Source organism: Mustela putorius, unplaced genomic scaffold (assembly GCF_011764305.1).
Source record: "Mustela putorius furo isolate JIRA1106 unplaced genomic scaffold, ASM1176430v1.1 tig00001012_pilon_pilon_pilon, whole genome shotgun sequence".
Taxonomy (NCBI): Eukaryota; Metazoa; Chordata; class Mammalia; order Carnivora; family Mustelidae; genus Mustela; species Mustela putorius.
In genome coordinates, this window is record NW_025421531.1 from 2,874,881 (window position 1) to 2,897,564 (window position 22,684).

A 22,684-nucleotide genomic window follows, 5' to 3' on the forward strand; every position below is an offset into this window, starting at 1 on the left:
GTGCATCTCTTCCCTCTGCCAGGCATTTGGGGGCCCCTTCCTGATGGCGCTCGGGAGAAGAATGAGGAAGAAACAAGTCCCCTGGGAGAGGGAGGGAGCAAGGGCGACGCTGAAAGGACTGTCACCCCCAAAACTCCTCAGTCCCGTATTGATTAGATACAAGATCACAGCCAACGAGCGAGGAGGTTATACATTAGTCTTGGGTCTTGTAGGTCAACCAGAAGGAATGGGAGTCCTACATAGACCATAGTCTTGCAGGTAAACAGAGTAGGCTGTGCCTGGCCCAGCAGCATGGAATTTTTGGCTGAGCAAGCGCACAGAAAGGGATGATTTTAACAGCAGGCTTTCCGGAGGCAGGGAGACCACGGTAAAGGGAAACGGGCGATGTTCCCGCCTGAGCGGCTGGGCTTCAAGGACCCGTATCCTCCTCTCCCCCGGAGGCCTGCTGCTAGTTCGGGGTTTCTCAAGGGCATCGTCAAGCAGGCTTGCATGACCAGTACAATTTCTCATTAGTGATATTTCAAGCAGCCTATCATTCTGAGGGATGGTTACATTTCCCCCTTTTTGTTAATGCAGAAGCAGCAAAATCCGTTTTGCAAGTTCTTGAACCATTAGTCGTCAGAAAGATTTCCATGAGCATCTGAGGACTAAGCATAAAATGATTATAGCAATAAAAAGTGTCATCATTCCACCTATAATGCCAGCACCAGTGTTTTGATCCAAGCAAAGGGGTTTACATCAGATAAAATATCATTAATCCTTTGAGTGAAACTCACACATGGAACTGATGGTAAGGATCACAGGGAATGCCTTGAATAGTATCTTGAAGGTGTTTAAAATCCACAGTTAAATTACCACCATCATGACTACTAATATGGGTCTGGGATGTATCACATAGCACACGGGTGCTAAGTTGAGGACAGGAGTCAGGTGGCCCGTCAGGCTCCGGGTGTTGCCAGGGGGCACTGCCAAAGGTGGTCATGTCCTCAGGGAGGCATGTGGGTTTCTCCCAGTCTGAGGGTTTTGTGCAGCTCTGAATGGCATGGCCTCCTCCTGGGTTGCAGGCAGACTCCTTGGGTCTATGTCTTGAGTCCTCAATCAGGAGGGCTCAGGGGACAGGCCCCTGGGGACAGAAGTCTGTAACCCAACCGAGAGTTACAGCACTGGGATGGGCGCCCCAGGGGGCTGAGTAGAGGGTGATTTTGGCCACACGTGAGTGTGGCTTTCAGAGGGCTTTCTCACGTGATTTGGGCTGCGACCACTCGGGAACCCCAGCCAGTCCCAGGCAGTGGGACTGCGGGCCTGTGCCACCGGAAATGAGTTCCCCAGGGGCTTTCCAGCCAATTCTTATCTCACAATCTTTCTGCCCAAATCAATATCGATATTGATTTGGGCAGAAAGATCATGAGACTTGGCTGGCATTGGGTGGCAATTCCAGCCACGCTGGCAGTCTAGAGTGCTTTCTCACTAGGTGGGTACTTGTCAGGCCATCCAGGAACATGGGCCAGGTTCATGCATCTCCCTCAAGGGCCCCTGACCAGGGGAGCATTTCGGGGGAAGAATTGAGGGAGTGGGTCCAGCTGAGAGTCAGCCTCCATGTTTGTCGCCTGGTGTGTCGCCGAAGGTGGGGGTGGGTTTGAGGGTGCATGCATGTTTCTCCTGCTCTGAGGGTTTTGCACAGCTCCGAATGGCACAATTTCCTCCTGGGTGGCAGCCAGAGTCCTGGGGTGTGGCTCAGTGGTCCCCAGTCTGAAAGGCATGGGGGCCAGGTCTCTGGGGAAGGAAGCCTGAAAACCCAACCGAGGGTTAGGGTTAGGGTGTAGGGGCATAGCAGGCCCAGTCTGCCAGCACTGAGGCAGGATCCCCAGGGGGCTGAGTGAAGGACTGAGGTCAGGTGGTGTATCAGGCTCCAGGTTTCGTGGCCAGGGGGGCCACTGCAATTGGCCTCAGGGAGGCATGTGGGTTTCTCCCAGTCTGAGAGTTCTGCACAGCTCCAAATGGCATGGTTTCCTAGTGGGTGGCCAGCAGATTCCTAGCATTTGGCTCTGGAGTCCCTAATCTGGAGAGATTGGGGGACAGGCCCCTGGGGACAGAAGCCTGAAAACTCAACTGAGGTTTAGGGTCAGGGCCTAGGGGCATGGCAGGCCTGATCTGCCAGCGCTGGGACAGGGACCCCAGGGGCCTGAGTAGTGGGATGGGTTGGCCACATGTGTGCCTGGCTCATTGAGGGCCTTCTCACAGGGTCCAGGCTGCGACCACTCATGACCCTGTGCAAGGCCAGGAAATGGCCCTATGGAACCGTGCCACCCAAAGCGAGTTCACTGGACATTATCTTGCCAATTCTCATGAGCTTTCTGCCTGTATTGATATCGATTTGGGCAGAAAGCTCGTAAGAATTGGACACTGTTGGGTGGCGAGTTGGGTCGCACTGTTGTCCACTGTCTAGAGCACTTTCTCGCTAGGTGCATGTCACGGCTATCCCGGGACATGGGCTGGTATGTGGCTCCCCTGAGGGCCTCTGCCCACAGGAGCTTTCCAGCGGCAGAGTGGAGGGAGGGGGTCTGGATGAGTGTCAGCCTCCATGTCTGTGGCCCAGTGGGTTGTTGAGGGTGGACTCAAGAGGGGCATGCACATTTCTCCCGCTCTAAGGCTTTTGCGCAAATCCAGATGGCACTGATTCCTCCTGAGTGGTAGGCGGAGTCCTGGGGTATGGCTCAGGGCTCCCCAATCTGGAGGGCTTGGGGGACAGGTCCCTGGGTATGGAAGCCTGAAAACCCAACTGAGGGATAGGGTGAGGGCCTAGGGGTCTGGCAAGTCTGACCCACCAGTGCCGGGGCACACACCGCAGGGGACTGATTAGTGGGAGGCATCGGCCTCATGTGTGCCTGGCTCACATGGGCTTTCTTATAGGATTTGGGGCATGACCACTCAGGATCCCGGGCCAAGCCTAGGTGGCAGCCCTGTGGCCTGTGCCACCAGAAGTGAGTTCACTGGGGATTTTTCAGCCAATTCTCGTGAGCTTTCTGCCCAAATCGATAGCAATTGGGCCCCAAAACTCGTGAGAAATAGCTGACCTTGTGCTTCCATTTGGGCCGCATGCGTGCCAAAGTTTGGAATGCTTTCTTGCTAGGTGCGTGTTGCAACCATCCGGGGCCACAGGCTGTGCCCATGCGGCTCCCCTGAGGGTTCCCACAGAGACAAGCTCCCTTGGGGGCAGAGTTGATGGAGAGGTTAAGGCTGACAATCAGGCTCTGGATTTGTGCCCAGGGGTTGGGGGAGCCCTGAAAGCAGGGTTGGCCTTAGGAGGGCATGCAGGTTTCTCTCACTCTGAGGGTTCTATGCATCTCTGAATGGCATGGTTTTCTCCTGGCTGGCAGGCAGAGTCCTGTGGTGTGACTCAGGGGTCCCCAACCTGGAGGGCTTTGGGGCCATACCTCTGGGGACAGAAGCCTGAAAATGCAACCTAGGGTTTGAGTTAGGTTGCCTAGGGGCACAGCAGGCTTGATCTGCCTGCACTGAGGTGGTATTCCCCAGGCGGCTGAGTTGAGGGTGGGGGTCAGTCGGTGCATCAGGCTCCGGGTTTGTGGCCAGGGGGCCACCGAAGGTGGGGGTTCCCTCAGGCAGGGCATGCAGTTTCCTCCTTCTCTGAAAGTTCTTTGCAGCTCCAAACAACACGGTTTCCTCCTGGGTGGCAGGCAGACTACTGGTGTATGGCTCTGGGGTCCCCCATCTACAAGGCTTGGGTGCCAGGTTTTTGGGGACAGAAGCCTGAAAACCCAACCTAGGGTTAGGGCCTGGGGTATGGCAGGCCCGATCTTCCAGCACTGATGTGGGTTCCCCAGGCGGCTGAGTAGAGGGTGGGGTTGGCCAGTGTTCTGAGATAATTCATGCCACTCATGTGTCTGGTATTTAGAGCACTTTCTCCCAGGGTTCAGGCAGCGAACACTCAGAGGACCCCGGGCCTGGCCTGGGTGGTTCCCCTGAAGCCCCCAGCACTGGAAACAAGTTGGCTGGGGGTTTCTAGCAATCTCACAAGACTTCTGCCCACTCAATATTGTTCTCTTGAAGTCAGAGTATTAGTTGTTCTGAGGAGACCTTGATACCCTAGTGTTAAGTGATCAGCCATAACTAACGTGAGTAATCTACTTCTTATAGCAGGAAGAAACATTAAAATAGTACAACATATTTACTAACTGAACTCCATACTTTAATAAAAACCTTGGCAATTTTTTGTTGTTGTTGTTAAAGAATTTATTTGAGAAAGAAAGATAGCCTGAGAGAGCACGAGGGGAAGTCAGAGGGAATAGCAGACTCCCCATGGGACTGGGAGCCTGATGTGGGACTCCACCCCAGGACTTTGGGATCACGACCTGAGCCCAAGGCAGTTGCCACCCATGTACCCTTTGGCAAGATTCTTAATATTTTTTAAAATCATGGCTGTCACTTTGTTTACTCTCTATATCTATTCCTGAAAGTATGTTGGCTTATATGAAGATAGAATTTTATCTTCTTTCATCTTTATTCTATATTGTATTTTACTCATTTAATTGTAGGATTATTAATTAAGGAAAAGTTCTGATCAAAACTTACCTGTAATTCCATCCACATTACACTTGAATTAAAGAATATAGAAAAAATATTTTTTCATTAATATTACCAGGTGTATCAACAGTGTGATTTATTTTTAGTTATGTAATGAAAAAAATACTTGGGTGTAGATTTTTTTCAAAAATGATAACCATGACATGATGAAATGGTCATTAAAATAGTTCTAGATTTTGCTTTCTTTATAAAAATCAGTATTTAGAATTTCACAGTGTAGAGGTCCTAAATTCTTCATACATGAAATTATATAAAAATAGAAGACATAGACATATTTAACTCTTTAATCCTTTGATTAAGCAGCAAGCATATCACTCTTCCAGGCCAAACACTGCTTAAACAAAAAAGAAAATTAATGACGTGCAAAATATTTACAAAATATGCAAAGCACACAATAAGACATCTCACTATATACATGTGTCATATTACTAATGAAGCTCAGATTTTTTTCTGTGTGCTCTAGTGTATGTAAATCAAATTACAGCATATCCCTTAGATACAGCATCTTGGCCCATGGCTGGGATAGAACAGATTTTTAAATGAATCATAATATACTTAACAGCTAGACAGATGCTGGTGCTGACCAACACACTGACTTGCCCCACACACTGTATATTGAAGATCTACTGACAAGAGACAAGACAATAAAAGCCATATAGTATGCACGTATGCAAGACAATCTAAGTACTTTAAAAAAAATGCTTTAGATATTTTAAGATATATAACTCCCCCCCCGTGGCTTTTAAAGTAAAAATAAGTATAAATTCTTGAATATTAAGAATTTTAAATCAGATTTTTATCTAGTTACAATCCAGGGGCAGGAACTTTTTAAGATGATCCAATGAGAAAGACAAGATACACCCTGGAAAAAGTTTGTGCCAGAACATAAGGTCCTTATGAAAAGCAGAGCTCTAAACTTCAAAATTAAAACTAATCAATGAATTTAAATATAATAGCTCCTTAGGGCGTTAGAGCCAATGGTAGGAACTATTTTTCCAATATTGGGAATATAGGACTTCTCAAAACATAAATCAAGGGCCTTAGATGTTGACTATTTCTTGAAGTAGTTCTAGATCTGATGAGAATATAAATGTGCAAACATTTAGCCTTAAGTTCCACTAGTATAGTAATTTAAGTGATCTCTTTGCACAAGTCATGATTCCAATATGAAATCGCTGTATCAAAAATATTAGTAACACATTGTTGAAATACTATTACTTGTAAAATATTCTTTGTAGGTGCTTAATGATTTATGTGTTCAATTAAGACTTGGGATGTTTTCGCTTCTTATAAAAAAGGGGTCTCAGCATTTTAAAAAACTTAGCACAATTGAGACAATATACTGATGCATCTTTAGATAACACAGAACAAATTCTTCGATTTATTTTACGAAATAGTGTTGATGATTTAACCCTAAACCATACCCACAAGCACAGGTCGGCTGCAAGGAATCCACAAATGTATCCAAATAGTACAATAGAGATTTATCAAGAAAACATCCTTTATATTAAATGAAGACCATATTAATAAGTATGAGGGCAATTTTAAGTCAGATCCTAAACACAAAAAGGGCATTGTAAATAAATGCTTCCATAACTATCACTATCTCCACATAACTGACAAAATATAATTCTCTTCTAAAGTCCCCAAATATAGGCAACTACTAGTTAAAAGCAGGTAGCATTTTAAAAAATCAAAATTAACTCCATTTTCAAGGAACTTAAAGACACTGTACTTCAACAAATCTGTATGTAAAATTATCACGCCAATCCTCTTATTACTTATAGATGACAGGTCAATGACCTTTAAGCAAGGACTTTGCACTAGGACCCTAAAGTGTAAGTTAAGGGTTAGTAGGTTCAGTACATTCTTTGTGGTTTCATATAATTGCTTTGCAATTGATTAAATTGCTTTCTTTTAAAGGAATATATTAAAATTCCTTTAGAAAAAAAAGCAAGATATTTTGAAAAAAGGGATACGCACTGAAATTTTTAAAATATGCATTAAATGAACATATGTCAAAATCTGAAATGCAGGCTATTTATTCTTGTACTCCTAACATAGGAAAATGTTGTTAAAAATTAAATTAAGGAAGAAAGAAAAAGTCAAACATCCTTAAGAAACTTAAGGAGTTTCCACAATTCCTACGTCAGTATTTCTGTACTAAGAGCCTTGACTATGAAGAGGCAGAAATAGAAAGAATCTCAATAAAATATATATGGTAAAAACAAAACAAAACAAAATCTATATACTTTCTTAAGTATATAGAATACTTAATGTCCTTTTGTTCCTTTTATGAGATCATGTACTGAACATATACTCTAGAAAGGAGGCTAACTGTAGGCTTTTTGTTATATAACATTTAGTTTGGTTGCACAAACCAAAAAATGTCCTAGACATCCACTTATGCTAGCCCCCTGCCACAGAACTAGTTCACAGCCTCAGTATCAAGGAGGACTGTTCTCTTTTGCATCAGTCTGATGAGCACTGGTCTAATGATGGGGTGAAGAGTTACTGTAGCTCTGTCCAGTTTAATTTTAGTGCAGCGAGTCCTGTGAATCTGTCTGAATTCCAATAAGTGACGGTGGCTGTTGACCACCAACCGTGGACAACACTGGTCTTGGGTTGAGACGGGGCGGCAGAGAATTAGCAGGGCAAATGAGAGGTGGTGGAGGCTGATTTAGAGTTGGCCGGGGCTGGATGAACCGAGCCTGCTGCTGGAGTGGAGGAGGCTGCCGGTGAAGAGCAGGGGCAGCAGGCAGTATTGGATGAAGAAGTGGTGGAGGCTGGTTCAGAGTGGCCATGGGGGCTGTTGGTGTTGGAGTGGATGATGGGGCAGGAGGTGGTGGACCCAGGGTCCGAGGAGCCTGTGGGGTCTGTGCCTAGAGGTGAGGAAACAAAAATACATGTATGAGATGAGCGTTCCTAATGAACTGAATGCAATATAGCTTGGGCTGTCCCAGGAAAAATAAAACAAATCAAAACAAAACAAAAACATAACACCAGTGTTTTTTTGGAAGCACAAGCTTCTTTTATTTTAAACAAAGCAAAACAAAAAACCAAAAACTGAAAAAGCAATGAAGCTACCAAACAGGCATCTTTATTAGTAATCAGCTTAACACTGGAAATAAAAATAAGACTATGAAAGAACAATACATTCTCCATTCTTCTAGGATCAGAACTTAGCATGTCCTTAGGACTTAAGAGTCACGAGAGAGGCACCACTGAGTAAGTGGATTGTCAACCTTTCATGCTCATTTAGCTAGTCCTCTGACAAATTAACCTTACAGAACACCACACAAAATGATGATTCCTCAACTCATATTAGCTCAAATTCCATACACAAACACACCTCCTCTTCTTCATCAGTGCTCTTCCCTGATGCCACATTAGAAGCAATTTTTGTCTCCTCCCCTAAAGTAGAAGCATCACCATTAGAAGCCTGGGTTCCTTGTTCTGCTTCCCACTCCTGCAATACCTCCTCTAAGTTAAACCGACGCCTGTAGTTTACAAAGAAGTTCTTCACTTGGCCAACAGTCTTGTTGCCAATTACATCTGCAGTAGCTTGAAAATCTTTACCATATTTGCAGACACCTGGAAGGCAAAGTAAATAATACACCTGTGAAGGATCAATAAGGAGAGCTGTGTGTACTATACATCATGCACACACAAAAGATACCAGCAATGAAAATCCTTTCTCATAAACTCTGCTCATTTCTCAATTCTGAGAAAGAGACTAAGATATCAGGGTCACAGATGAAAACTATCAATTATGTCATTTCAGCGAGCCAGCCACTTGCCTTCAACTGAACAGTCAGAAACTTACCATTTTTCACATACTCAGTTATTTTCTCCAATCCTCTCTTGAACTCTCAAATACAGTCCATTTATTGTAAAGCATTGAATTTTTTGTTCCATCCTCAATTCCACATTCATTTATTTCCCTAGTAGCCAGCCACCTAAATTTGAGCAACACCGTTTGTAAACAAAACTGAATGGGAATGAGCCATCTGTTTTATCCCCTCAATGGATTGAGTGGGTGGTCTTAGAGTTCCCCCATTAAGAAAAGCATCATAATTTTGGTTTTAATACCAGCCTCAATTGGTTTTCTTGCCTAAACTCACCAGGGCACCAATGAATAGAAATGAGGTAAAAAGAGAATCATGACAATGTGATTTGGCAAAAAAGGGAAACTATTTTTCAGAGTTAGTTGGATTTCAACTCCTCTAACAATTTCAAAGACTGTGTATGAGAAGGAGTCTTAGCTGTACTTTATAGCCTTAAGAGTAAGGTTACAGTAGCGACTACATGTACTTGTGTTTATCATCACTACCTTAAATTTAATGACTGCACATTCAGTTATTTGAGAACCTAACTTTTTGTAATGGAAATTTTATTGGAATTAAAGATTGATATTTGATTTATGAACCTGGGATAGTCAATTATACTACAGAATTTGGAATGACTTTATATGATCAGATGGATAATAAACTGCTCTTAAGGGAATTCTAAAAGGACGTTCACTGACTCATCATTTAATTCAAAACACAGAAGGTGTCAAAAGTGTTGACTTTACAATTTCATAACTGTTTAAAATACCAGAAAACATTCATTAATTAGAGAGGAGAAAGGGAAATAAATGATACTTATGATACTAAAAAGTCTATAATATAACCTAAGCAACCAGAATCATGGGAATTTAAATAAATTCAATATGTATACAATCATAGATGAGAGAATATAAGGGTATGTTAACACTCAGGAGAAATGCTAGATTCCTATCTTACAGATACCCAATTACCTTAAAGCATCATCAGGATATGACAAAATTCTTGTTTTTAATTTCTGCCTTTATTTTATATAGAGAATTTGGGAACGAATAATCTCTTGCTTATATTCAACTAGCCAGGCTTGACTATGGGGAATGCTTTTATCTTAAAGAGCATTTTGGGCAGGAGGTCTGACATTAAGCTGGAATGATTTTTACTACAGAGTTTGGGGTGTGTAAACTGTGCTCATCTGCTCTGTTCTCAAAGGGAAAGACATACGCATGATAATAAATTATGGCACATTATTTACATTATTTAGCAAAATAAGCTCTTTTTAAATCCATAAGCTGATTTTCAGTTTAAACTCCATAATTGAGTAAAAATTCTAAGGGTGACCAGGTTCCACTAAATCCACATCTGCAATAAAAATCCAAGGGTATTTCCTATCAGGAATTATTGCTATATATTCAAGTACTTCTCTACTACTTATATTCTGGAAAATAACAACTCATTTGAGATTGCTGTACTGAAAAATAACTCCTAATTAGAAATCAGACACAGAGTTCTATCGATGTACTATTTTTTACAAGGAATATGTAATTTATATTCTAGAAATGATCAAATCTACTGAATACATGAGTTTGGAAATGAAAACTTCAAATAAATCTAAGATTAGTTCTTCTGTATTATAGCAAGAAGTCACATTAAGATGGATTCCAAATACGAAGACATTGCAATCCTCAGAACACCTATTTGTTTAGCAAAATATATTACAAAACCTACCAATAAATTGTCCCCATGTCTGATTCCATTTTATTTTCTCTTGTTTAAGGGACTTGATCTTGTTAGCAACATTGCTGCACTTCCAGAATTACAGACCCCCAAATATAAACTACTTCCTATTGGAACCTTAGTTTTCCCAGACACTCTGAATGTCAAGGATTTTTTCTAAGTCACCTAGGTTCTGAGTCACCCAGGTATGTTTATCATTAACTCATGTATGCCATATAAACTACTTGGTAAAATCTCAAGGCTCAGACCATACTGCAGACTTTCGTCATCTGGTTGAGGATCCCACTGGTGTCCCAAGAACACGCAGGCCTTCGGGGATGTTAATGTGCTCAGCCTGCAGGGTGGCAGGGCAGGGTCTGGAATAGCTAGAGCTCCTTGACAGATGTTTCTGGACAAGAGCAGTCTCATCCATTTGCCCTAGTGTGTTGTGACAAATTTCATAATTTTTTCTGTATGCCATGAGGTGAGAAAAGTTGGGAAGTACTGTCCTAGGAAATATAATGCTTAGTGCACAGGAAGCACTCAGGAAATAGGATTGACTTTTCTTCCCCAAACCACAAGAGTCACATATAGCTAACTTTTTTATCACCTTCACAATGCCCATGACGCTGGTTCAACAGCATATTTTGTTTAGAAGGTGGAATTCTTAATTCTATACTGTGGCTGATAACTAGGTAAATTCTAGTGAAATACTGGAACAGCTCTTTCCGAAGAATCCCGAGCTAGACTTCTGGAGGAAAACCTAGCAGGGTAGCAATGCAGAGCAACTCACTTTAACAACCCAGGACATTAGAGATTGCTTTAGTTCCAATTTGTACCTGCAAGAAGGGTGGTCTACTGTTTTTCATAATTTAGAGTAAGTAAGGCCATCTGATTGCTTTATCAGCAAGGCTGAGAATCAACATAGTGATTAAATCTCTTTCTCTTCCTGAAGATGTAATAAAAGGTCCATTTGAACCATGGTTTTAAATGAAAACTTCCCAGGTTGGGGCAAAGGTCAGTTTTTAAAGGTTAGTAGAATGAAATTTTAGAAAATCCTCGAAGAGTTAAACTGTAAATATCCCAGGAAGAGGAAAAAGTGTTTTCAATCAAATTTTGAAAGTTACAATCAAACAACTTGGCTTCTTATGCTGGCAGATGATACCTTATAATCTTTTAACATACACTTTAAAGTTTTGTTTGGGAATTAATATAAAATCACATTTTATAAAAGCCCACATTTCCCAAACAGTATTCTTCATCCGGCCCAACAAAAAAACCCACACATTCATATTTTTAAAAATTTGGCTAGTAAAACTAAATTCAGGAGCATTTGTAGTATGGTGTTTTCCAACTCTGGACATGAACAGTAGACTTTTTTCTTTTTTTCTCCTGACATAGAAGGGATATATCTGCTTTTGCTATGTTCAAAAAGTTATTTTAAAAATCTGATTTGGGGAGTGCCTGCGTGGCTCAGTGGGTTAAAGCCTCTGCCTTTGGCTCAGGTCAGGATCACAAAGTCCTGGGAGTGAGCCCCGCATTGGGCTCTCTGCTCCGTAGGAGCCTGCTTCCCCCTCTCTCTCTCTGCCTGCCTCACTGCCTACTTGTGATCACTTTTTCTCTGTCAAATAATAAATAAATAAATCTTTTAAAATAAATAAATAAGATAAATCTGATTTGGGGCTACACCCCACCCAAAAAAGTAAAAATATTACAGTGGTAAGCTGCTTCTAAACAGTAAATTGGGGGGGGGGCATTGTTTCCTGCTTCTCATATAACAGTATTTCTTAAAGTGAGCATGTACTTAGGATAACCAGGAAATATATTTTTGAAATAAGAACACAGTGACATCTAGAAACTCCAGAGATGTGGTTCTTCCCAATCAATAAGAGATTAATTTTAAACTCAAACCATTTGGGAACATGCATTTCTTTCTACCTCCTATAAATCTTTTCAAGAATTCATATTAAAGTAAAAAAAGAAAAAATCAACAGCAGTGGGACAGTGAATGGTGCATCCAGGTAAGGGCTAAAAGTAAAAATCACATATTCTCTTTTTAATATCTAGCTTTTCTCTTCCGAGTCTTGTGTTCCCATCATACTTGTTATAAGTTAAATTCCATCACAAACATGCTAGAAATTTCGAATCATGAATTATCTGAAGCAAGTGTATCAGAGAGCTGACAATTATACTTCTGGGTCTCCATTCTTACGATACCTGTTATAATAGAAGAAACTCTCTAAGGCAAATGAGTGTTTTTTCAATGGAAAAATATGAACTTCCTGATCTCCACACTTCCTTTTGATTGTTCATGTACTGGTTTACAATCCCTATGTTTTAATCAAGTGCCAAATCTTTCTCCCCTCCTTTAGGAACCATTCTAGCTTTTTTCTTAATGTAGGAGATAAAATTAGAAAGAAGACAGTTTCCAGGCTTGCAACCTAAAAATGAATGAAATGTATAAACTACAGGAAAAGAAGGTAACTTTAACTGTGAAAGAATAACTGACTTGAGTGTATTGTTGTCAGTGTTTCATTATGAAAGGCAGACAATATGGTGAAAAAACTAAACTAAAAAAAACTAAACTAAAAATTAAAGCTGATATCTTGATAAAACTGGAAAAGTTTCTTGTTGTTTACCCTAAAATAGCACTAATATTTTATTAGGGAGTGTATTATTTTTTTTAGCACAAATGATTATGAAATAAATACATTTAAGAGAAGGCCAAAAATAAATATTGTTTACCAGGCTTCTGCCCCTCTAAACTTTGAAGAGTCAATGTTTTGTACTATCATTTAAATCTATTATTATTTTTTCAAAATATTAATTTGAAAATATTGCTTCATTTTACATGAAAAATATACACCCAGAATCTAATTTTTTTCTTAATTCTTGCTAAATAAGAAATGTTTATCATATGAATATCAAGATGGATTTTGGGGTGATTTCTAAAAGCATTACAAATTAGAAAAGATATATTTATATGTATGATGTAAGCTATAAACAGAGATATCTTCATTAACACATATTGTGAAGACTGTACTTAATCGCCTGTTAACCAATCCGTTATAATAGAAAATTCAGATACTTAAGGCTGGCACAGATTACTGAAAGTATAGAAATACCATTCTTAACAAGTACTTTTCAGAGAGAGGCTTAAATTAGGCACATTTATAACATCCTACCTGGGGACTCTTGCAGAATGTTAATGAAGTTATTACGTAGTTAAAACTAAAATTCAGAACTAAAATTAATATAATAAAGTGATAGAGAACATAAGTACAAACATTCCTGTTTTGGTCTGGGCATGATTCCCACCCTTCCAAATAAGGGAGAAAGAAGGAAAAATAATTATTTATTTATTTAAGTATTTATTATTAGAGTAACACTTATTTAAATAGTTATTATTTAAATGGTAGTATTTAGTTAACAACAGTATTAAGTAGATGGGGAAAAAAAGGAGGAAATATATGTATTTGAGCCCTAGGAAATGATCCTAATATTGTATGTGGTTTTAAAAGAGTTACAATAAAAAAGTTTAATAGTAAAATTGTAAGTGTCACTAATGACACTAGAGTGTATTTCTCTCTTCAGGTCACTCTAATAGTCAACTATGAGCAAGATTTAAAAAGGCATTTAACAAATGAGTGTTAAATCAGAATATATACAGAATAGGTCTTAAATATAAAGTGCTTATAAACTAAAATGTTACTATCAAAACTTACATGATCTACTGTTTTGTAAAACTGAAACAGTGATAATAATACCATATAAAGTTTATCACAAATAAAGATTAAAGAGAAGAAAAACAAAACAACTGCCTGCTCGGTATTTCTGGACAGCAAACTACATGTTAAAATAAAAACTGCGGTTATGTCCCTTAACCACACCGGGATTCAGGTACATAAGACATTACTATAGATTATACTGTTTATAAGACACACTTCTGAGAATTATATAAATGTGTGGGCCCATTAGCAAAAATGGCACTTTTTAGTTTTCCCTAAAATAACTATTTTGGACACAAATAGCTCTATATTGTTTTATTTTATGTAATGAACCCCCTTCCCAGAAGAAAAAAAAAAAGAAAAACCCTAAAAAACCCAAAGTGAAACAAAAATTCCACATACAGAGTTAAAATAAAGACAATAACATATCAAGAAAGGACCTTCAAAATCCAAAGACCATGTATATTTCTGTACAAATTACTTTCTAAAGGTGCATAAGAATATTGAATATATCTCAACAGGGAGGAAATGTCTGATTATATCCATAAATATTCTTTTAATATTTATAAACTGAGATAACGTCCACATACACAGTTCAAATTCTACATGTAAATCTTGCCATTGTCCCTTCCCCTGAATGCAGCTCAGCACAATATCCGACCCAGGCATGAGATTCCATGGTAGTGCTGCAGAACAAACATGAATGCTCTGGAAACATTAGCCCAGATTTTCCTAAATGAGTCTCTCCAGAAAATCATTTCACTGGGATAATTTTCATATTAGAGTACAAGATTGATACACTAACTTTTATGTAACTCAAATACTGGAAATCAGGGTTAAATTCTATAGGCTACACACACACACACACACGGATGGACAGAAACACAGGTGTTACACCTATAAAAGCAATGCTTCCCCAAATAACTATGTTAGAGCTCAAAGTCATAGATCTAAATATGAAACAGCCCCTGAAAATACCAGTTGTTTTTTGTTGTTGTTGTTTTTTTATTAACAGGGAGCTTGCACTCATGACCCTAAGATCCAGTCATCACATGCTCTACGAACTAAGCCAACCAGGCGCCCCTACTCATTTTTTACTCTAAATTTTAAGGTTACTAATTTTAAAACAGCTATTATTGAACATTATAAACAAATTAAACTTTGTTCTCATTCAGAAACAGTTCCACAATTACAGATGTGCTCAATGCGCACTCCACCACTCTGCTACCATAGGATCAAGTATTTATTCTGTTCATGAAATGACTGTTTGGGGCTGTATAGGCCAACAAGAAGGCTGCCATCATACTGATGGCACTGTCCTGTGACAGTTTCTAATCACACTGATAGGGTAATTCTCACTCACTCTAGTCCAAACTGCCGAGTCCTCTATTAGTCAATATTTAATTACATTACTCTCACATCCAAATGATAACCTGCACATTCTTTTTGAGTTAAGTATGTTCTCTGTGTTTGAATAATTAGAAATATTTTTCTAAGTATAGTTTTATGTTTCACAGGGGCCCAACTCACATATAGTTAACTACTATAACCTACTATATATATAACCTATTATATATCTAGGCTAACTAGATAAAAAAAAGCTTTTAGTACTCAATACAAGGACAGCTCAGGCAGGAAAAACCAAATTGTAGACCAAACTTATAATTACACAATCAACCCTGTAGATAGTTTATCTTGAATGGAAAAGAAAAAAACAACAAAAACCAAAAAACAACTACAACACTGAATAAAAAATATGAAGTTGGCCCTTCCTTAAGTAATTCAAACATGAGACAATCCAATCTACAAAGTGCTCTGCCATATAATTCAACAAAGCATTCTAGTTATATCAGTGCATTTAAAAGGCTTTATGTATATTTTTCAGTGTCTCTCTTAACTCTATTATTTATATATATATATATAATATAAATATATATGAATTTATTTTTAAAGCCAAGTTTCTAAGCATTCAGTGGCACATCTCTTAAGATACACTGAAAATTAAGTATATCATTAATATTTTCAGTACCTGACATTTATCATACAGAGAAACACTATTATACAGAACAATTGGATAAACCAGAAACACGTTATAGTTCATGCTTTTAATGATGAGGGTTATCAATGACTAATATAGTAAGAATGAACCCAACTGCAGGAAAACTGAAGCAAAGGCACACAGAGACCATATGTTCAAGCTTGTCATCACCATCACTGTTAAGGCTGAGAATGTTTTACGTACTGTACAGGACCCAAAATGTATATAGGCTCAGTGAAGTCACACCCACGAGAACAAAACAGAATTCCTGGTTTTCAAGACTTTGTGGTAAACATAAGTGCCCTTTCTTGATCCATTTCCAAATGAAGGGAAGAGCTATGGAAGTCACCTTTCATGACAAGTTAAATAATTAACAATAATAGCTGCTCATCGTTAATATACCTTGCACTGCTAGAAGCTGCTCCTCTGTGGTCCTACGGGCATTAATTTTCTGATTTGACTACAAAATTAAAGAGAAGTTTCCTAATGAGGATATGAAGACAGACATTTTTCCAAAGTGCTTATTTTTGTTTAACTTTTCACCAAATCATAACTTTTCACCAAGACATGAGATTACTAAAACTCTGATTTACAAAGATCTTGTTTTTAATAAGGATTTAAAAGTACGTTCTGAGTTACCTTTTACCCACATAAAAAAGATAATGAAATGGAAATGAACCAGTTTGGGAGAATGAAAAACATTCACATTTATACTCAGGTCAGAAGCATTAAAACTGAGAAAATCTATTAGTCATCCATTTTCCAACTACAATGTTCCTATCACACATGGCAAGTGTTAAATTTAGCCTAGTTTTAAACATTCAAGAGACTTTATCTTCTTTAGAGAGATCTGTGACTTGCTCTTAAATTTCTTCTCTTCACATTTTGATTAAACCTAACCTTACTGCACCAAAACCAGTGTTATAAATTAATACAGAGCTGTAGCTCAGTCCTAATTCCTAAAATATTTCCCTAAATTTCTGAAGCACAAAGTGACCCACTATAAGAATAGATTTTTCTCCCTAAGGTCTCCCCACATTTCTCCCAATATTTCTGTTTTAAAAATTCCCAAGTTTGGGGTGCCTGGGTGGCTCAGTTGGTTCAGCCGTTGCCTTCAGCTCAGGTCATGATCCCAGCGTCCTGGGATCGAGTCCTACATCAGGCCCCTTGCTCCGCAGGGAGCCTGCTTCTCCCTCTTACTCTGCCTTCCACTCTGCCTGTGCTCGCTCTCGCTCGCTCTCTCTCTGACAAATAAATAAATAAGAAACTCTTAAAAAAAAATTCCCAAGTTTAAGACTTTCACTATGGTACAACTACAATAGTAAACACCAAATCAAATGTCATTAGTGTATACCCGCTGATTAGTGCAATGACCACTGGCAGTAGAGGGAGGGACAGAAGTATAACAGCCTACAGAGGTTTACAGAAGAAAGTGCCCAGATAAATTTGCCTGGTGTAATACACAGATAGGCTGGGCAAAACAGAAAGAAAGACTTCCTTTGAGAACAAGTGTAGGTCTTATCTCATTTATGGTCTTAGCAGTAAGTTTCTACAGTACACAGAGGTTCTAGGAACATCTACTTTCTCACCAGGGGGAAGAGGTATAAAAAGTAAGTATTCAGAAGAAAGAATAAAACAAAAATTCAAAATTAGAAAAAAATTATTAGAGAAGAAAGGAAAAAGTTTTTTAAAAAACTGGATAAATGAGGAAAAAACCTAAAGCAGAAAACACCGAATACCAGATGATGAGATTAAGAACAGAGCAAGGCAAGGCCAGGCAGACAGTGGATAAAACTCAACTCGAGAACATCACCGATGAAGCAAAATGCAAACATTAAAAAGGTAAAGAAAAAGAGGGGGCTATAGGCTAAGAAGCACTTAGGGGCGCCTGGGTGGCGCCTGCCTTCGGCTCGGCTTGTGGTCTTGGGGTCCTGGGATCAAGCCCCACATCAGGCTCTCAGCTCAGCAGGGAGCCTGCTTCCCCTTCTCTCTGCCTGCCTCTCTGCCTACTTGTGATCTCTGTCAAACAAATAAAATCTTTTAAAAAAATTTAAAAAAATAAAAGTAACATGCACTATGAAAACTTACTTCGGCTTATAAGCAAATTAAAAGACAGGATAGACGCAAATAGCTATTAATAAAATTAAAAGTTCAGAGTTTACTGCAGATTCAAAGATGAGAGGGAAAAGTTACAATAACTAGACCAGGGAAGAGGGCCAGCTGGAAGGGATAGACACGGAGGTGGGTTAAAGAACATGATAAGTTTCTGAAATGCAAAGATCAGGAGAAGACCCACCACGTATGGGCAACAACAGGATCAACAATTAGGAAGAAGTGATAAATAACGTCTGGAAAGTTGGTGATAGTTTAGTTAAGTATGTAAGGACCACTTTTGGAAGTGGTCCTTACATATCAAGGTCAATGAGTTCACACTAAATTTAATAAGCAATAGATTTTTGGGGGGAGGAACAGAGAGAGAAGAGTAGGATTCTGATCAGAATAAGACTTTAAGCCTGGAGAGCTGGCAGAAGAGTGGTGCTGTTAAGGACCTAAGACGTTATGAAATGCTGATTGGGGAGGTGCAGGAAGGCAAGACTGAGGTGATGATGGTAACCTGGGATTCACGGACAATGAGGTCATTCAGGTGGAGCTCAGGATCCAATTGAGGCTAAAATAGATTCATCTATGCAAACACAGCTTTTGAGGGTTTGGAAATGTTTGAGGGAAAACAATGAAGTCATATCTTACTTACATATAAAGTTCTAAAATCTGCCCATGAATTTAAAAAAACATTCTTTTAAATCCAAATTATTAGTGCAATGTTCTTACAAAGGTGGTCATGGACACAGGCACATGATTGCTTAGTAGGTCCACAAGGCCAGATATCTCTCCAGCACTGAAATGGACCAAGTCTTTCAGTTAATCCCAGATGAAGCTTTGGTTGAAATTTAAGGTAGTACTGAATGAAAAATAAATACTTATTTAAATACTAGAATTTCAAGTCAAGGAGACTGCTCGTACAGGAGGCCTGTGGAAGCTAAAGCCTTTTAAAGAAATAGTGGATTCACAGTTCTGGCCTCTATCAGCTTACTCTGCAAGGAAACATTTGATAAATGGGAGTTGAGGCAGGATTGTCAGCTCTACTCTACTTGCTATTACTAAATATAACTCCGTTTTACCTGGCTTAATATCTGCGGTTGCATTTGTGCCATTTAAATGTACATATGATACAATTTTAGTATAGTGAAGTGATGAGCTTGTATGTTTCCAAAGAGAAGTGAATTTTGAGGATAAAAGCTTGGAGAATGCTTCCATTTACATATAGAAGGGAAAAGTACAGCTGAAAAGGGAACATAATAGTTACAAAAGACATCCCCTCTCAAAAGTTAAAGGTACAGAGAGGTTGTCATCTACGTCAAGGCTGAGAAAAAGGCAAGAAAAACGAGTTAGAGCTGTGGAATTTGATCATTAGCAGCACTGTTAGCCTTTAAGCAGCAGCCTCGGTGGAAAAATGCAGGGAGCAGGGTTGAAACTGCAAACTCTAATTCATTAGAGTCCGTATGACAAAATAGAAGCAGTGGAAGAAAGGGAAGACTGAAGGTGAAATGGGGTCAAAATTTTTAAATACGTAAAATTCCTTCAAGTTACTGATTTTTCTATTCTCTTTTAAACCCAAGAAACTTTGGTAGAGATTTGTCTAACTTACAGGAAGGACAACTAAGATGTATCTCAGAATTTAGAATTGTGTAGTTGTTATGGTTAGCTAGGTAGTATGACTGAGAACATTTTTCTACAGCAAACCCCAGATGGAAATACTGTTCTTTTGATCATACTGTTTCTTTTTATCATAATGAAATACTAATCTAAACTAAAAGGATCCAATATATAACAGTTATAAAACTAATAATATAAAAGGCTCCAAAGAGCCTTTTAGAACAATCGATGACATCCCTCGTGAATTCGGCATCTTTACTGCATCCTTTCCCTACTAAATTAGTCCTCTCATCTTTCCCATTTTTGTCAGTAGTCGATTCACACTATCTTTGAGTTGAAAGAATTAGAAAAGGACACCAAGTTAAACCTTCCATCCAACATCCTTAATGAAAGGATGTCACCTACCTATGCATGAAAACATCAAAAGATGAGGAAATTTCTAGCTCCCCAAAGCACTCCTTTTTTAGTTTCTTCCTTCCTGGTTTCGTTCATCTCCTTGTCCCTTGTCTCCTTCCTACCTCCAACCAAAACAAATCAAAGCATAACCCCACAGGCCACCACTCCCCACAACACTCTTACATACTTTCACATAGATATATTGTGTTCTATTTTGCAATGTTCTTTGGATTTATCACTAGCTGTCCACTCCTACAACTATCACCTGACTGTACCCAAAATGCCTTTTACCATTTACTTTATCACTCACACGCTTAGTATTTTAGCAGCTGTAAAGTTTCCAACTTAGCCTGTATAATACTGCCAGGATAACCTTCCTAAAATTAAAAATTCCCATTATAGAAATACAAATCAAAACCACAATGCGATATCACCTCACACCAGTCAGAATGGCTAAAATCAACAAGTCAGGAAATGACAGATGCTGGCGAGGATGCAGAGAAAGGGGAACCCTCCTACACTGTTGGTGGGAATGCAAGCTGGTGCAACCTCTCTGGAAAACAGCATGGAGGTTCCTCAAAATGTTGAAAATAGAACTGCCCTATGACCCAGCAATTGCACTATTGGGTATTTACCCTAAAGATACAAACGTAGTGATCCAAAGGGGCACGTGTACTTGAATGTTTATAGCAGCAATGTCCACAATAGCCAAACTATGGAAAGAACCTAGATGTCCATCAACAGATGAATGGATCAAGAAGATGTGGTATATATACACAATGGAATACTATGCAGCCATCAAAAGAAATGAAATCTTGCCATTTGCGACAACATGGATGGAACTAGAGGGTATCATGCTTAGCGAAATAAGTCAAGCGGAGAAAGATAACTATCATATGATCTCCCTGATATGAGGAAGTGGTGATGCAACATGGGGGCTTAAGTGGGTAGGAGAAGAATCAATGAAACAAGATGGGATTGGGAGGGAGACAAACCATAAGTGACTCTTAATCTCACAAAACAAACTGAGGGTTGCTGGGGGGGAGGGGGTTTGGGAGAAGGGGGTGGTATTATGGACATTGGGGAGGGTATGTGTTTTGGTGAGTGCTGTGAAGTGTGTAAACCTGGTGATTCACAGACCTGTACCCCTGGGGATAAAAATATATGTTTATAAAAAATAAAAAATTATATTTAAAAAAAATTCCCATTATATCCTTCCTGTATGGAAGAAACTACAGGGTCTTCACGTTTGAACTAATTTAAAAGGAAAACTTCTCTTCCTAGCTCTCAGACTTTCACACTTTAGCCTTGCCCACTGATTTCTATCATAAAGAAGTCCCTGTTGAACTCAATCCTGTTAACATCTCTCATTTACCACATTCACTCCTCCTCAGCGTCCAACTTTGCCTTCCGAAGTAGACAATACTCTTCATGAAAGAAAACTGTTTTACACCTCCTTTAAACTCTCAGTGGTAATCAGCACCACAATGCGCACATAAGTGCTCAGGGAATGCCCCTTGACTGATTTTCTCCTTCACGGGATTTATATGTATTTTGAATATACTGTTCAATACCAAACCACTGTTCATATTATTTCCTTTCTTGCCCTTTTTGCATGTGCAAAACTCCTACTCATCCTTCAAACCTCAGCTGAAACATCCCCCATTAGGGAAGTCTTCCCTGATTATCCTAACAAGCATGAATAATTACCACTTGTTTTCCTGTAGCTTTTTACTTATAAATCTATCACACAACTTTAATCAGTTTGTCTTATACTATCTAGACAGTTCTTTTTTTAAGGCAGATGGAAAAATCGACCCAAATTTCCCATAGTGCCTAAAACAGTGCCTTACATGAAATAAGTGAACAATACTTATGGGAGTGAATAAACTTTCTTCACCAATTTTTTTCCTAAGTGAAAAGAACAAATACAACCAAAAGAGTAAGTAAAGCATCTTAGTACCTGTTTACTTTCAGTTGATTTACATCACTTAGTAGCCTACTGTTCTAATGGTTAATGAAATTTCTTTTATTACATATTAGGCAGAAATTCTATCTAACCTAAAGAAAAGGTGATCATGACATGATTTTTCAACGTCTTTACTAAGACTGTTAATTTAGTATTTTGAAATAGATCTATTCAGGTTATTTTTCCCTGCAAAGCAACAGATAAGACATGATAAATATAAATATATCCTGTTTCCTAGATAATAAACCTACATATATTTTTCAAGTCATAGGAGTTCAATAAATCATCCTCAAACTAATATTCAAACTTCAGTGTATGGATGGTAGAGTGTTAAGATTCTGGTTGTTTCATTTGGATCATTATTTTTAGAAAAATTCAAAAGATGTCATATATGTCTGATAACTCTAACCCCAAACCGCATTTAAATGTGAGAAATAATACACTATTTTGCTATTAAATGAAAACTTACAAAAGTAAGAGTGAGCAGGAAATGAATCTTGGACTCCATCTGGATTCTAAGACTGTGAAATACAGTCAAAATTTCACTATTTACTAGATTTGATGTTGATCAAGCCAGTTAACCTCTCTGAGGCCCAGATGGATTTGTCATGTAAAATAGTATTTGCTTCATCTACTTCTTGGAATTTATGTGAGCATCAAATTAGATACCATACAGTTATGCTATTGAACTTTCATG

At 39.0% G+C, this 22,684-nt stretch overlaps 1 protein-coding gene across 1 annotated transcript in view; it reads right to left on the reverse strand.

The window, feature by feature from the left end:
- Window positions 1-6,925: 6,925 nt before the first annotated feature.
- Window positions 6,926-22,684, reverse strand: part of LOC123393817 (REST corepressor 3-like) — a 37,266-nt gene continuing 21,507 nt past the window's right edge. The window contains 3 exon segments of the mRNA XM_045087024.1: window positions 6,926-7,484; window positions 7,955-8,196; window positions 16,311-16,368. Coding sequence (XP_044942959.1) covers window positions 7,140-7,484; window positions 7,955-8,196; window positions 16,311-16,368 — 645 coding nt within the window. The 3' untranslated portion in view covers window positions 6,926-7,139.